Source organism: Carassius auratus, chromosome 2 (genome assembly GCF_003368295.1).
Source record: "Carassius auratus strain Wakin chromosome 2, ASM336829v1, whole genome shotgun sequence".
In the NCBI taxonomy this organism is placed as follows: Eukaryota; Metazoa; Chordata; class Actinopteri; order Cypriniformes; family Cyprinidae; genus Carassius; species Carassius auratus.
In genome coordinates, this window is record NC_039244.1 from 15,804,735 (window position 1) to 15,822,077 (window position 17,343).

Sequence of the window (17,343 nt, forward strand, 5' to 3'; positions counted from 1 at the left end):
ATGATGTAAGGGACTTTGTATGGTGTCAGGATGGAGGAGCTCAATGACACGTAAGTGTTCTACATGGATAAAAATTGCTTTAGTAGTGAAAGAGTTGTCAGTGCAGCGTCGTTATTTGTGCTGCATAGCAACGTGTGGAGATCTACTGGAAGAAATTGCACTTAATGAGTCCACTTGATGAAAAGTGGGTTTGATGGAAATTTGTGTTTTAATATTCTTTATCACAACTATATTTATTATGTTGGAACCATTTTTTTAAAAGTAATAAGGCACACAAGCCCTGCTGCTTTGTAAATAGTAACAGCTAAAAGGGTCTAATTTGTTAAGGCCTGTGGTTTGTCATTACTTATTGCATATACATACATACATACATACATACATACATATACGTGTGTGTGTGTGTGTGTGTGTGTGTGTGTGTGTGTGTGTGTGACTGACTGCATTAAACATTTCCCTTTTACAGGTTTAAGGAATACCTAAAAAATTAATTCTGGCTGGTGGAGGTGAGAGTGCAGTTTATTCTATGCAGTTTTATGTTGTGTAATATGTTTACTTTGTAAATTTGTGTCATGCCCGGTGTGTGATATCATGCTTTTTTGATGCACCATGGTGGCGATACTGTCACACATTTGAGTCAATATGGTATGAAGTTGGTGCAGAGCTGAAGAGTATGGGCTCTACTGTTAATGTTGGCAAGATTGATACTACAGTGCACTCAAGTGTGTTCAGTTCACATGTCTGTAAAAGTGTGCATGTTGGAAAGCTTTAATTACATTGATTGCATACCAAAATCATACATTAGCTTAGCAAAAACTGCAGTTGTGCCGTACCCCCTCTAGATGTCTCCTGTTGTAGTTTGGTTTGAGATGACAGTAATGGTAATGCTGCACCAGGCCATTGCTTAGCAACCAATTAGTTTGCTACTTAAATTGCAGGATAGGCTTACCTGCTGTTTAATGGGATTAGTTCATGAGACTCAAATCGTTGAATTGTATACATAGTCTGCGTTGAGTCTGTATCTTGTTAACCAGATGGCCATATGGCATGTATTGCATTCCAGCAATTAGAAATCTCTTTAGTTGCTTGGAATTAGCTTGTTCAGTGTCTGCCTTTTGCTGCCATTGTCTTCCGACTGCATAATCTTCTTAATTTTAAGTTTACACATAAGCTTTCTGGGTAAATGAAATGTAGCCCATGTCTTGTGTTTTACTCCCCGCCATGAATACACTCTGCTATTAATTAGACTAGACTAGACTGTTTTTTTTTTTTTTTTTTTTTTTTTTTTAATCAAAGCTAATTAACAATTATTAATTGTGATTTGCTAATGGTATAGCTAACATAACGCTTTAGCTAATAACATGAATAGTACCTGCTATTGTTCCCTCCAATATAATGTTTGTTTACTGATTTATAAATACAATAAACAGAAATAATGCTTGCAAAAACTATAATGCTTAATCTCTCTATTTAGGTATTGCTTCAGTTTAATATTCATGGATATCCAACCATAAAACTGTGAGTTAATGCCAAATCATCATGTATATATATATATATATATATATATATATATATATATATATATATATATATATATATATATAGACACACACACACACACACAGAAACATATTATTAATAGCCAAGAATTGTTAATGCTGTATGATGTATTTGACTCGGTTCTGTTCTTTTAATAAGGTTAAAAGGAGATCTGTCTTTTGACTACAAAGGAGCGTTCTAGAACAAAGGATGCTATTATTAAATTCACAAACAGAGTTTCAGGGTAATTTTGTGGTAAATTTCACCATAATGAACTGCCTTGTGTCTTTCGTGTGCTGCATAGATTTTAGTCTCATCTCGTTGCTGGTTGTAATTCTCCTCATGTTACCCCCTTGACCTTTTTTTCTTTAATCAAGACCTGTGATAAGACCACTCTCTAGTGTTCAGTTGTTCCAGCATGTTATGAGTCATCATGATCTAATCTACATTTACATTGGAGGGGAGTCGCTCCTTAAGATAAACATTATGTAAAATGAATTTCGGTCACATTTACATAGAGCGAATTGATTATGATGGAATAGGAATGAAACACAAACTATTGAACACTGGAGCATGAGTTCACAACTAGCACTGCTACTGGATAGGATTTTATTTTAAAGTTTTATTGTTTTCTAAACATTGTGAATAGGTTTGATTTGGTTAGTATAATATACTACTAGTGAAATGTAATGTACATTATTTTTCTTTTTCAAACAGAAGGAATACTACAAAGCTGCTACTGAGTTTATTATCCACACATATTTTTTTACAGCATCTGAGGAAGTTCTCCCACTTATCTGATATCTCACTTATCTGAGTAAAATACCTCTGTAAAATAATCAGCTTCTTAAAAACAAATAAAAAAACAGATTCAGTTCATTACTGATTTTCTCCATAGGCGGTCACTCTACGGGATGTTCCCGCATTGCTGTGTTCAAAGACGGCACTAACTACCTTTACAATAGTTTGATGTACTACTTGCAGTGCATCACTTTATTAAGCAAACATCTGAAACTAATAGGATCTGTAAGCAGTAAAATCTCATAGTCTCTCAGCGTCTGAGCTCCAGGCTGTTTCCTGTCATCGCCTCTCGAAGGGTGCCGTTCCACTGGGGAACAAAGGGGAGGTGGTAGTGAAATGCCAGGGCATCGAGGCAGAGTGTCACTAGGAAAGGGCACCAATAATGAGAATTAGGGAGGCGTGAAAAACGATGCAGCACCCTCAAAACAAACACTAACCCACGATAGCCATTTATCCTCAGGGTGTTGATCTGCTGGACTTCACCATTGTTAAAGAAGGTCTTTTGAAGCCAGTAGTTTAGCAGGAAGGGATCAGCACACTGAACCTGGACCCAAAACACTGCGCTGTCGGACGAGTCCTCCATGATATGAATAGTTAGCACATCCATGTAGCAGGGTTAAAAGACAAGGTGTAGAATGTGGCATCTGCAGGAGATGTTATGTATCATCATCTTACAGGTTACCTAAAATACAAATGTAATTATAATTGTACAATTTAAAGGCTTAGGATTTGTTTTTGTTTTTTTTGTATAGTGCACATTATGGCCAGCTATGGTGTTACTGTTAAAAAAAAAAAATAATATATATATATATATATATATATATATATATATATATATATATATATATATATATATATATATATTAAAGGCATTCTCCACCCTAAAATTATTATTTTGTCATTAATCACTTACCCCCATGTCGTTACTAACCTATAAAAGCTCCATTCGTCTTTGGAACACATAATATTGTAATAATAATAATCCTAAGAAGAGAATACAGAGACAGTAAAGTGTTACCAAGAACGTTAAATCGAGAACGTTTTCCCTCTTACTTCCAAATTGCTATCAATTAATCAGATGTATCAGATGTATCACATGGGAGAAATAAGTAAGCCTGTTTTTCTTTATAAACACACACACACACACATGTTTGTTTTCGTGAAAAGTGGGGACATCCCATAGGTGTAATGGTTTTTATACTGTACAAACTGTATATTCTATCGCCCTTCAACAACCCTACACCTAACCCTAAGCCTCACAGGAAACTTTGTGCATTTTTACTTTCTCAAATAAACTAATTCTGTATGATTTATAAGCGTTTTGAAAAAGAGGAAATGGGTTATGTCCTCATAAGTCACCCTCTCCTAGTAATACCTGTGTCATACCCATGTCATTATACAGAGTTGTGTCCTGATATGTCTCAAAAACAATAGCACACACACATGCACACACGCACACACACACACACACACACACACACACACACACACATATATATATATATACAGTATTGTTCAAAATAATAGCAGTACAATGTGACTAACCAGAATAATCAAGGTTTTTCGTATATTTTTTTATTGCTACGTGGCAAACAAGTTACCAGTAGATTCAGTAGATTCTCAGAAAACAAATGAGACCCAGCATTCATGATATGCACGCTCTTAAGGCTGTGCAATTGGGCAATTAGTTGAATTAGTTGAAAGGGGTGTGTTCAAAAAAATAGCAGTGTGGCATTCAATCACTGAGGTCATCAATTTTGTGAAGAAACAGGTGTGAATCAGGTGGCCCCTATTTAAGGATGAAGCCAACACTTGTTGAACATGCATTTGAAAGCTGAGGAAAATGGGTCGTTCAAGACATTGTTCAGAAGAACAGCGAACTTTGATTAAAAAGTTGATTAGAGAGGGGAAAACCTATAAAGAGGTGCAAAAAATGATAGGCTTTTCAGCTAAAATGATCTCCAATGCCTTAAAATGGAGAGCAAAACCAGAGACGTGGAAGAAAACGGAAGACAACCATCAAAATGGATAGAAGAATAACCAGAATGGCAAAGGCTCAGCCAATGATCACCTCCAGGATGATCAAAGACAGTCTGGAGTTACCTGTAAGTACTGTGACAGTTAGAAGACGTCTGTGTGAAGCTAATCTATTTTCAAGAATCCCCCGCAAAGTCCCTCTGTTAAAAAAAAGGCATGTGCAGAAGAGGTTACAATTTGCCAAAGAACACATCAACTGGCCTAAAGAGAAATGGAGGAACATTTTGTGGACTGATGAGAGTAACATTTTTCTTTTTGGGTCCAAGGGCCACAGGCAGTTTGTGAGACGACCCCCAAACTCTGAATTCAAGCCACAGTACACAGTGAAGACAGTGAAGCATGGAGGTGCAAGCATCATGATATGGGCATGTTTCTCCTACTATGGTGTTGGGCCTATTTATCGCATACCAGGGATCATGGATCAGTTTGCATATGTTAAAATACTTGAAGAGGTCATGTTGCCCTATGCTGAAGAGGACATGCCCTTGAAATGGTTGTTTCAACAAGACAATGACCCAAAACACACTAGTAAACGGGCAAAGTCTTGGTTCCAAACCAACAAAATTAATGTTATGGAGTGGCCAGCCCAATCTCCAGACCTTAATCCAATTGAGAACTTGTGGGGTGATATCAAAAATGCTGTTTCTGAAGCAAAACCAAGAAATGTGAATGAATTGTGGAATGTTGTTAAAGAATCATGGAGTGGAATAACAGCTGAGAGGTGCCACAAGTTGGTTGACTCCATGCCACACAGATGTCAAGCAGTTTTAAAAAACTGTGGTCATACAACTAAATATTAGTTTAGTGATTCACAGGATTGCTAAATCCCAGAAAAAAAAAAATGTTTGTACAAAATAGTTTTGAGTTTGTACAGTCAAAGGTAGACACTGCTATTTTTTTGAACACACCCCTTTCAACTAATTGCCCAATTGCACAGCCTTAAGAGCGTGCATATCATGAATGCTGGGTCTTGTTTGTTTTCTGACAATCTACTGAACCTACTGGTAACTTGTTTGCCACGTAGCAATAAAAAATATACTAAAAACCTTGATTATTCTGGTTAGTCACATTGTACTGCTATTATTTTGAACAATACTGTATATATATATATATATATATATATATATATGTGTCTTAATTTCCTATACCCTTTATAGTAAACAAGCTGCACCATTGATTAACACCATTTTTTGTGATTGCTATATTTTTTTGCCACTAGGTGAAAAAACATAACTGGCATGACGACTTTCTGTCAAGATCCAGTATTTATGTATGAAAATGATGCTTTAACATATTATGATTACGTGAGCTTTGCGTTCATACATAATTTAGTGTATTGTTGTACACTTCTCACTCTTCCCTCAAAGGTAAACTTGTGGCTTTGGCAGTAGTAGATGAGAACAATCCGTCTGAAAAAATGCATTCATTAAGCAACATTAGAAAATATGTTTATTTAAAAAAAAATTCTCACTATTTCCCACTCTAACACTCAAAATCAATCTCTTTAGTTACAAAACTCTGATGGAAAGGCTGTCAACTGAATACAGAGTCATGGCAAATGTAAATGTATATATATATATATATATATATATATATATATATATATATATATATATATATATATATATATATATATATATATATATATATATATATATATATATATATATATATATATATATAACATTTGTTATATATTGTGTGTGTGTGTGTGTGTGTGTGTGTGTGTATACATATATTATAAATTTTTTTATTATTATTATTTTATTTCTCCAAGTGATTACCAGTTTGGTTAACTGGTAATCCCCCCCAATCAGCTACTCGGAGGAAATGGATTTCTGCAGCACACTAAATGAGTTTTTAATAAAGCATGGTCTACTGTGGTGGACTAACTAACAGTCTTTATTATTTTTGAAGAAGGATTGATTCTTATTTCATTTTTTACACCCCAAAGCCAAAACACATGTCTGATCACATCCTCATCAAATATTTACTTGAGGCTTAGGTCACTGTTGTCCTAGTAACTAATATAAATCTTCCTGATCTCAGTCGATGTTCCAGACTGCTCTATTCTTCTCCTGTTTTGTGTTTGGACTACCAGTGGGTATAGTTGTGCTGGTTACCTGGGGTACATGTACTGCTGTGCCAGCAGATGATGAGAAACCTGTGGAAGGAGCTACAGCAAGTCCAGCTTAAGATGCACATGTGAGGAAGGCAAAAGAAATGCAGCCTGACGACATAGAAAAACCTCAGAAAGAAAGAGGATTAACATGTTTACTGTTTACTTAGGATCATGGTAATCTTTAACATATCATTAAATATAATATTGTTTTTTCCATTTTTTATAAATTGTCTTCCCAGTGTACATAAATGTCAAAAGTTAGTAGAGACAGAGACCGATCCCAACAGACTAAAATCTGTTGTATTTAAAGCAAAAGGTGGTTCAACAAAATATGGACACAAGGGGGTGAACATTTTCCAACTCAGTGATTGTTTATTTATTTATTTATTTTCCTGACATGTTGGTGTTATAGTAATGGTTAAGTTGCAATATAGCAAATACAGCGTGATAAAATAAAAACTGTGTTCTTCATTTCAAAAACTTCATTTCTGGCTGCAAAGCAACAAAATTTGATTATTTTAAATGAGTCTTAAATTTGATTATTTTAAATGAATCTTTTCTATATAGACATACCCACTCTATGATGTACTCCACCTTTATTCATATTTATGATACTTTTGTTATTGTACTTTCCGTTGGAGCTCCCTGTGTATTTTTTTCAATACATTTGTAAGTTTGAAAGAGTGTGCATGCTTCTCAACTCATCATTTTGAGCTTTCTTCTTAAAAGTAAAAATGGCTCAAACTAAATTCTGACTATCCTGCGTTTACTATATTAAATATTTGATATAAAATGTACTTTATATTTGTATAACAAATACCTGAATGCTGCCAATGTTAAATAAAACCACTCATGTGATATTACGCCGCCATCTATCGACCATATTAAAAATGCTAAAGCCGACAGTGAGAGTTGTACTACATAACTTGGAAGTTAGAAAAAGCGACTTGCCTTGTAACACAGTTTTTTTTTTTTTTTTGACAGAAGACAAAGTTAATGGAGGAATTGTAACCATAGAGCCTTAAAAGTGACATTGAAATGACATTTTGGATTCTGTCTGTCTTTCCTTCAGATGACAAAACATCAGCACTTAGACAAACGACGCAGTAAGCGGGACATTTCCTTAACCTTAAAGTGGATTAATGGATTATCTCGCATTTTCGTGTCACAAGATGATTAAAAGGCGTTAAGAGTCACTTCACAAGGTTCTGTGGAACGTTACTGCCGAACGCTGCAACTTTCTGGAAAACTGTCTTCCATGAGACCCGCTGGATCAAAGGATCAAACTAGTAATGTCGGATTCTGAAAACGGAAGTTTCTTTGACACAGAGTCTGCATTTATTTGATTATATTTCCGTTATGACATCTAGTGCGGACATCGTTTCAAATAGCGAGACTGACATCATTTTCATCCGTCTAAATAATACGGAAATAAAGGCGAAATAATTTTGTTTTGCGTGGGTTTATCAAGTTTTAGTTTAGACGGATAACCGTCTATGGGAGTTAAAAGAATGTGTTCTCAAGGAAATGTGAACGCTCCCTGCTGGCTACATAAAAACCGCCATTGTCATTTGGATTTTTGCCTGAAATAAATAAAAAAAAATATCTGCAGCTCTTCACGTGAGTACAAGTTGGACTAATAACACATTTTTGGTCGCTTTGGAGGAGGAGCTTTTGAAGAGAAAAGCAGCACATCTGTTTCTTGGATCGTGGTCATGGAGAACATGCAGAGGTCTGCGGTTTTGCTCTGTGTCTTGGCTGTGGGACTGACTTTCTGTGGAATTTCGTCTGCCTCAGACAGATATGCGCCTTTGAATGAACACCAAACAGACAATACCACCTTGTCCTCACATCTTCACCCCAAGCTATACTTTGATCAGACAGAATTGCGTTTGATGAAACAGAGGGCCACCACCACGCATAGACACATATTTAAAGCTATTCGAAATGCTGTTTCTATTATGTTATCCAGTGCAGCTGTTTACCAGCCTCCGGTGAGCCATGAGGATTTCGGAAAGAAATGGAATGAGATCTATGGGAACAATTTGCCCCCTCTTGCACTATACTGTCTGCTTCAACCTGAGGATGCTACCGCCTCTCAATTTTTGATTGAGTACATGGACCGAATGGTGGAGTACCCAGATTGGACGGTGTCCAGCGCACCAAATGATGAGGTCCCAATAGCCCACTCTCTCACTGGGTTTGCCACAGCGTATGATTTCATTTACACCTTTCTTGACACCCGGAGAAGACTGCGATATCTCAAGAAAATACGATCTGTTACAGAGGAGCTATTCGAGCTTTCCAAGCACAGAGGATGGGGGAAACAATTTCTACAGAACCACCAGACAACTAACATACTAGCCATTCTCATTGGTGCTCTTGTGGTGGGGGAACATAATGACCCAGAGACCATGATATGGAAACAAATATCAGTCAACTATATGGAAAAGACCATGTTCCTTCTGAGCCACATTGTCGATGGCTCTCTCGATGAAGGTGTTGCATACGGTAGCTACACAGCAAAATCCATCACCCAGTATGTTTACTTAGCATTGCGTCATTTTCAGATAGACAACACACAGAACAACTGGCTCAGAGCTCACTTCATGTTTTACTTTGCTACACTGCTTCCTGGATTTCAAAGAACAGTTGGCATTGCAGACTCCAATTACAACTGGTTCTATGGGCCAGAGAGCCAGCTTGTGTTTTTGGATGCATACGTGCTCCGAAATGGCTCAGGAAACTGGCTGGCAGAGCAGATTAGGAATCATCGTCCTAAAGATGGACCCATGGTGCAATCAGCAGCCCAACGCTGGGCAACTTTACACACAGAGTACATATGGTATGACTCTGATTTAACTCAACAGCCTCCACCTAACTTTAATAAAGCAACCATGCACATTTTCTCCAACTGGGGTGTGGTGACGTATGGAGCAGGGTTACCACAAACTAAGGGTAATACTTTTGTGTCATTTAAATCTGGAAAATTAGGAGGGCGAGCGGTGTATGATATTGTCCATGCACAACCGTACTCTTGGTTAGAAGGCTGGACGAACTTTAACCCCGGGCATGAACACCCTGATCAAAACTCATTTACTTTTGCACCAAATGGACAGGTGTTTGTCTCTGAGGCCTTGTATGGTCCTAAATACAGCTATCTTAACAACGTACTGGTGTTTTCCCCCTCACCCACCAGCCAGTGTAATCAGCCATGGGAAGGACAGTTGGGGGAATGTTCAAAGTGGTTACGATGGGGAGAAAAGGAAGTCGGGGATACCGCTGGGGAGGTCATTGCAGCTTCATCGCATCAGGACATTTTGTTTGTGAGTGGAGAATCTGTGTCGGCCTATTCATCTGCCATGAAGCTAAAGAGTGTGTATCGGGCACTTGTGCTTCTCAACTCTCAAACATTACTTGTTCTGGACCACATTGAGAAACACGAGCACTCCCCTCTCAATTCTCTCAGTGCGTTCTTTCACAACCTTGACATTGATCTCAGGTATGTTCCTCACAGATCATTTGGAAGATACAATGGGGCTCTGATGGATGTGTGGGATGCACATTACAAAATGTTCTGGCTGGACGCTCAAGGATCCAGCCCCGTTGCCCAGATACAAGAGGCAGAACAGGCTGCCGAATTCAAAAAGAGATGGACGCAGTACATAAACGTGACCTTTCCCATGGAGAAACCTGTCACTAGAGTGGCTTATTTGATGCATGGCCCATACGCCAAGGTCTCGGATTGTAGATTCATAGACAACAGTAAAAATGGAGTAAAAATATCAGTGACTCTTAATGACACAGAAACTGTTGTGTCAATTGTAACAAACTACGAAGACATTGAGGCTAGACATGACTACTTGGGCTTTGCAGGCTTTGCTAAAACAGAAGACAACAGAAGAATAGTTCAGTTTGGCCGGGGGATTCAAACCTTGCCAAGTCAAGTCACAAAAGATTCTGTGTTTGACTTTGGATTGGTGGTTAACATCTCTGTGGTACTGACTCTATGTCTTGCTTTTGGTTACGTAATGAAGAAAAGGAAGTTTCATGTGTCGTTCAATAAGCTAATTCATTGCACTCTGGTCTGTATGCTGTTATTGTGGGTGACTGAACTTTTGTATCATTTTTATGGCTGCGATCAGCTCTTGTGCAATGTTAAACCAAAAGACCGCAACATATATGATGGAACAGACTCTAGCGTCCGTGACCTCCTCCCCATCATCACCATCACATCCATGCCAGGCTCGGGCGCGGAGATCCTCCAGCACCTTTTCGATAATAGCTCTGACTTTGTATTCCTCCGGATCCCTTCGGCCTACCTTAGGTTCCCCATATCTCCTTTCGTATCTCTGGTGGACGCTTGCGAGTGGTCCAAAGCAGATGCGCAAAATGGACGATTTCGAGTCATTCAGGGATGGTTCCATTCCATAGTTCACAATGTGAAACTACACCTGCAAAATATTCAATTGCACCAGAGCAATGATGAAATAGAAAATAATGTCAAAGAAAAAGGACAAAGAAAGAGAAGAATGCTGCTGTCAGAGCAAATGAGGACAAGGGGCGGCAAGAGTACCCATATGGACATCGGATACATACAAGAGCTCAGGCAGCACCTGGTGAAGTATCCAAATGCCCGGCCTGTGCTGAACATGGGCAGTGAAGGCTGGTTCTTGAAGCTGCCGTATCTTCAAGAGGTCATAGGTCGCTCACTTCGCTCAGTTCATGTGGTACGAGACCCACGTGCATGGATTTATCTCATGCTCTACAGCAGCAAGCCAAGTCTGTATTCACGTAAGAACATTAAAAGACACATCGTTAACATTTTTAAGCAGAACACTGATGGTGTGGATCAGGGCTGTGCTATAGTGGACTCACAATTCCTTCCTTTAAAGAAGATCCTCTCCCAGCCAGATCCAAACCCTGTACAGCTTCTAGCTCAGCTATGGCTGGCTCACAATTCAGCAGGACTCAAGGTGAGCGCTGGCCTCCCCCCACACACTTACCTTATAGTCAGATTTGAAGATGTTGTATATTTTCCTGAAGAGACAGCGAGAAAAATACATAACTTTCTTGGAATCCCCGTTGCACCAGCTGCGTTAAACCAGCTGACATTCGCCGCGTCCACAAATCTGTATAATCTGATATATGAAGGGGATATATCACCTGCCAAAATCAACATTTGGAAGGAGAATATGGCTGTAGATGAGATTAAACTCATTGAAGACACATGCTGGCCTGTGATGGAGAGGCTGGGTTATAAAAGACATACAGTCAGGCATTCATTTCTGTAAACGTTTTTGCATTTTTCATACTGTGCCTGAAGGTTATATTTTTGGGGGAAGTAGGCTTTGTCAGCATGACAAATAACAAGTGTTGCCTTTTCTGCAAAGTCATATGACCAATTGTTTTGTGCTCTGAGTATATTTAGGCAATGTTTATATATTATTTAAATTTTACAGACAAAACTGGGGCTAGAATGTTTAGATGTTCTAAAGAACAAAAAGTGATTACTCACCATTGAAGATGGGGAACAGATGCAAAACTTGGTCACAAAAACATCCAGTTTGACTGGGAGACGAAAATATGGTATTTCTCACCAGATGGCTGGCTAACAGTATTTTTTCAGTGTTACGTTGTGAGATATGTTATTGTAGTCATGTTTTTATAAGCAAACTGAATGTAATTTGCATAGTCATTTTTCCACCAAGAGACCTTATTATTTGTATTTAGAAGAGTAATGTTTAAAAATCCCATAGTTGTGAGTCTGCCTCATCCAAGGGGTGCTGTAATGGTGGGGAATGTTAGGATTCCAATGGCCCAACAAGGAAGATGGGGCCTGAATGCAGAAAATAAATAGTTTGCTGAAATAAGAAAAGTATGACCTAATATGATGAGGTACCAGTGTATAAATGTGCAAAACGTGTTCACTCTGTGACTGTACAATCAAATCAGTTTATTGACTTGAAGGGAAAAAGTGTCTTGACACATTAATTGTCTATTGAATATTTTTGTATGTGAATGTATGTTTTTCTGTTGTTTCTTTGCATCCCTATATAAACTATATATTAAAAACCAGTAGCAAATCCATCTTACTTTTCTGAAAATGTTATGTTTCACTTATGATGTAATCATAAATAGAACATCTAATAATCCAAACAAGTAAAACCATGAAATGTCATATTTCTCATCTTAATGGGTACATTTTTAATGCAGTTTTAAGAGACAACTAATGTGAAATGTTTTAAAAGCCACAATGCAAATGGATTTTCCATGGTACCACATGCATATGGAGAGTAATCATCACTGTGGGATAACTGAAATGGAGGAAAATAACGACAATTTATATAATATTTTTTAAAACATTTGCAAAGGCTGCTTTTTTGTTTGTCCCTGTTTGTGTGTGTGGGGGGGGGGGGGGAGGGGGGGGTGCCCAGCATGCTTTCGGACTAAACTCAGCAAGCAATTCTTCATAGAATATAGTCTGCATGAAGAATATTAAGTAAAATGCTAAATGCAAGTAGAACCAGTTTGTACATAACGCCATATTGCTGTGTAGTTCCCCAGAATGTCTACCATATGGTGTCTATTATTATTATTATTATTATTATGATTATTTTATATGATTGGCATAAAGGAGTTTCTGAAAACAAGAAGTAAAAATATGATGCACGGCATAAACACAGTGTAACATGAACTTTTTTATTTGCACCATAAAGGAAAATGTACATTAATGTATAAACACATTAAACTTGATGCTGTATTTGATATTGTTCAAACAAATTTGACTGATAAAGGCAGGTAAGGGAAATGTATTTTCCTTTAAATGTTATTTTCCTTGTTTCAGTACATAAACTTCTTCCTTTTTGCTTTTAAGTGGATAACACCATTGCTACATAACACATTTGTTAATTAATTAATTAAATTAGCACATTGGAGTTAAAACAGTGTTAGCTGGCTTCTGGGGATACAAATTAATTGTGTAAATCAGTAACAGAGGTCACATCACAAAAGATGAGAATGAAGGATTCTTGCTACGATTTAAAGCATAGAATAAAAAATATCGTCAGCAGAGGGCAGCAGATAAATAAAGATCCTATAACATGCTCTTGAGCAGAAATGTATCATCAGTAGCCAGTATTTCACTACTATCAGCAGCAAATCATGTAGGGACTTGAAAAAAACCTTGCTCATTGTTGTCAACTAAACATTTCCTTTTTACACTCCAAAATACTTGTCATTTGCACTTACAAGGCTGAGATGCACAAGGCCTTAAACAGTGTATTGAGTCTTCCTGTGGTTTCCTAGGTGCTAACCTAATACTTGCTAATCTGTTTAATTCATAAGAACCAAACAGTGATAGTGTGTTAAATACAGAGTTACAGCAACAGCTCATGCATTCAAATGAACAAATCATGCCTTGATCCTTGCTCACTGGATTTTGCCAGAAAAACTGAATTGGTTTCAGATTATTGTATTGAAACCCTAGAACCGTGGCCTTCTAATGCGTCTCATGAAATGGATTGATAGTATTCCTGATTAGCAGACAGTTCTTGTACCTTGAAATGCACCGGTGCCTTCAGCATTTGCCAAAAGCCCAGCTAGTGTTTGATCATTCACACTGGGCATGTCCCGTGGCAGCGACTTTGATGAATTAGATTGTGTTGTGAAACCAGTGCTATTTATTCTTCTTAATGTCAAGCCCTTGGAAAGAGCATACTGATAGGAACATGTTTTAGCATTATCCATTACAATGAAGAATGCACATGGTCTCGGAAAGGAGAAGATGAACGAAGTTCATTCAGTTTATGGTCATGCGGCTTTAGTGGATGTTCAATTTACACAGATAAATGGATCATATTATAAAATTAGTAAATAAGATCAAACCTCATAGTTCAGGCTTCTCCTAAAAGAGGAGAAGCCTCATGAAGTTGATGAATGCACTGTTGAATACTATGAACTAAAAATATGATAAGTGATTAATGACAGCCCAATGAGGACTTCAGACAACAGACCGGGTTCCGGGGGTGGAGGATACACAGGCCTAAAAGAAGACATGAAATGAGTTGCGTGGAAATGCATCCATTTTCGGACAGTTTTCAAAATCTATTTCTAAATCTGCTTCTTTCAAACAAAGTCTGCCAGCTCTCCTCCTTTGAAGCAAACTAGATACAATTTAAATGCTAATCAATTTCAACAACAAGCTCTTCTAGACCTGACGGATTTCCTGCCGCATCCTCTGGTGTCCGAGGGGACGGGAGTGTTGAGGCTTTGTTTGAGATCAGTGGACCTTTAACCTTCTCTTGTGACTGAAAAAAGTTTCACTAGATGTACTTCCAACATATTATTTTAGCATAACTATTTTACTAGTTACTTATTCAGTACCTAGAGTATGAGTCTATTAAGAGATATACAGAACACACAATGTGAGGTAACACTGTTCTAAGACAGTGGATAAAGTGGGATCTATACTCCATTTTGGAGGATTAATGCTCCAGAAGAGAGGGATAAATATCACTAATAGCCATGGCTGGGTCTTTAACTATGCCAATCTCTAAAACTCGGCACACTGAAAGACCAGATTGTCAGATTGTGTCTTAATTTCATCTGTGCAAATAATGAACGTTACTGTGAAGAACTGTTTACACTGTACAGTAAATACTTTTGACTATAACTTTATTCCATCGATTAGTGTCCATTGTTTCTTAAATATGCTGTTTAATTGAGATTGGGGCCATTATTATCATCTAATGACTTGTCAAACCCCCTACTAGCATAGGGCATAACACACCCAAGCATTAATTAAATCGCGAGCTGTGTCCTCCGGGCACCGTAGTCCAGTTCACTCGGTGGCAGAAGAAGGGCAATTTGAACATAACCTCAATCTGAGATTTTTCCCAAATGAAATAGTGAAAACACAGCACACAGTAATTAAGGAGACAGTGCCCCCTGAGTGCCCTTGTCCTGGCCCTGCGTCAGCTCACAGGCCTTTAATATTTCATCAAGATCTCTCCAGCTCTCACCTGTGCTCGTAGAGACTCTAGCAGATGCTAGAATAATGCTTTACTCTATCACTCTCTCAAAACCATTGGTTTGACCCCAGAGATTCAGTCTGACACCCCTCTAATCTGACAGCAATTACCTGTTACACCCATCTGCACACACCTTTCTAACTAGAAACTACAATGACAAAATCACAATCCAAAAAGAGAGAGTTTCACAAGGTAATAAAATTAACAGTTAACGTTCCCACTGAATTATTCACTTGCATTAAGTCATTTAGCAGACACTTTTGTCCAAAGCGACTTACAAATGAGGACAATAGAAGCATTAAAAAAAAAAAAAAAAAAAAACAACTATAAATAAATATAATATATATCTATATCTATATATATATATATCTATATATATATATATATCTATATATATATATATATATATATATATATATATATATACACACACACACACACACACACACACACACACACACACACACACACATATATATATATATATATATATATATATATATACAGTATTGTTCAAAATAATAGCAGTACAATGTGACTAACCAGAATAATCAAGGTTTTTCATATATTTTTTTATTGCTACGTGGCAAACAAGTTACCAGTAGGTTCAGTAGATTGTCAGAAAACAAATGAGACCCAGCATTCATGATATGCACGCTCTTAAGGCTGTGCAATTGGGCAATTAGTTGAATTAGTTGAAAGGGGTGTGTTCAAAAAAATAGCAGTGTGGCATTCAATCACTGAGGTCATCAATTTTGTGAAGAAACAGGTGTGAATCAGGTGGCCCCTATTTAAGGATGAAGCCAACACTTGTTGAACATGCATTTGAAAGCTGAGGAAAATGGGTCTTTCAAGACATTGTTCAGAAGAACAGCGTACTTTGATTAAAAAGTTGATTAGAGAGGGGAAAACCTATAAAGAGGTGCAAAAAATGATAGGCTGTTCAGCTAAAATGATCTCCAATGCCTTAAAATGGAGAGCAAAACCAGAGAGACGTGGAATAAAACGGAAGACAACCATCAAAATGGATAGAAGAATAACCAGAATGGCAAAGGCTCAGCCAATGATCACCTCCAGGATGATCAAAGACAGTCTGGAGTTACCTGTAAGTACTGTGACAGTTAGAAGACATCTGTGTGAAGCTAATCTATTTTCAAGAATCCCCCGCAAAGTCCCTCTGTTAAAAAAAAGGCATGTGCAGAAGAGGTTACAATTTGCCAAAGAACACATCAACTGGCCTAAAGAGAAATGGAGGAACATTTTGTGGACTGATGAGAGTAAAATTGTTCTTTTTGGGTCCAAGGGCCACAGGCAGTTTGTGAGACGACCCCCAAACTCTGAATTCAAGCCACAGTACACAGTGAAGACAGTGAAGCATGGAGGTGCAAGCATCATGATATGGGCATGTTTCTCCTACTATGGTGTTGGGCCTATTTATCGCATACAGGGATCATGGATCAGTTTGCATATGTTAAAATACTTGAAGAGGTCATGTTGCCCTATGCTGAAGAGGACATGCCCTTGAAATGGTTGTTTCAACAAGACAATGACCCAAAACACACTAGTAAACGGGCAAAGTCTTGGTTCCAAACCAACAAAATTAATGTTATGGAGTGGCCAGCCCAATCTCCAGACCTTAATCCAATTGAGAACTTGTGGGGTGATATCAAAAATGCTGTTTCTGAAGCAAAACCAAGAAATGTGAATGAATTGTGGAATGTTGTTAAAGAATCATGGAGTGGAATAACAGCTGAGAGGTGCCACAAGTTGGTTGACTCCATGCCACACAGATGTCAAGCAGTTTTAAAAAACTGT

The 17,343-nt window shown here is 37.8% G+C and overlaps 1 protein-coding gene and 1 pseudogene across 1 annotated transcript; both read left to right on the plus strand.

The window, feature by feature from the left end:
• The first annotated feature begins 595 nt into the window (after nt 1-595).
• On the plus strand, nt 596-6,570 carry LOC113040625 (protein disulfide-isomerase TMX3-like; annotated as a pseudogene).
• An 808-nt stretch (nt 6,571-7,378) lies between these two features.
• On the plus strand, nt 7,379-12,732 carry LOC113117545 (dermatan-sulfate epimerase-like protein). Its single transcript, XM_026286302.1, has one exon. The coding sequence runs from the start codon at nt 8,212-8,214 to the stop codon at nt 11,788-11,790; it is 3,579 nt and encodes a 1,192-aa protein (XP_026142087.1). The 5' UTR covers nt 7,379-8,211; the 3' UTR covers nt 11,791-12,732.
• Nucleotides 12,733-17,343: the final 4,611 nt, after the last annotated feature.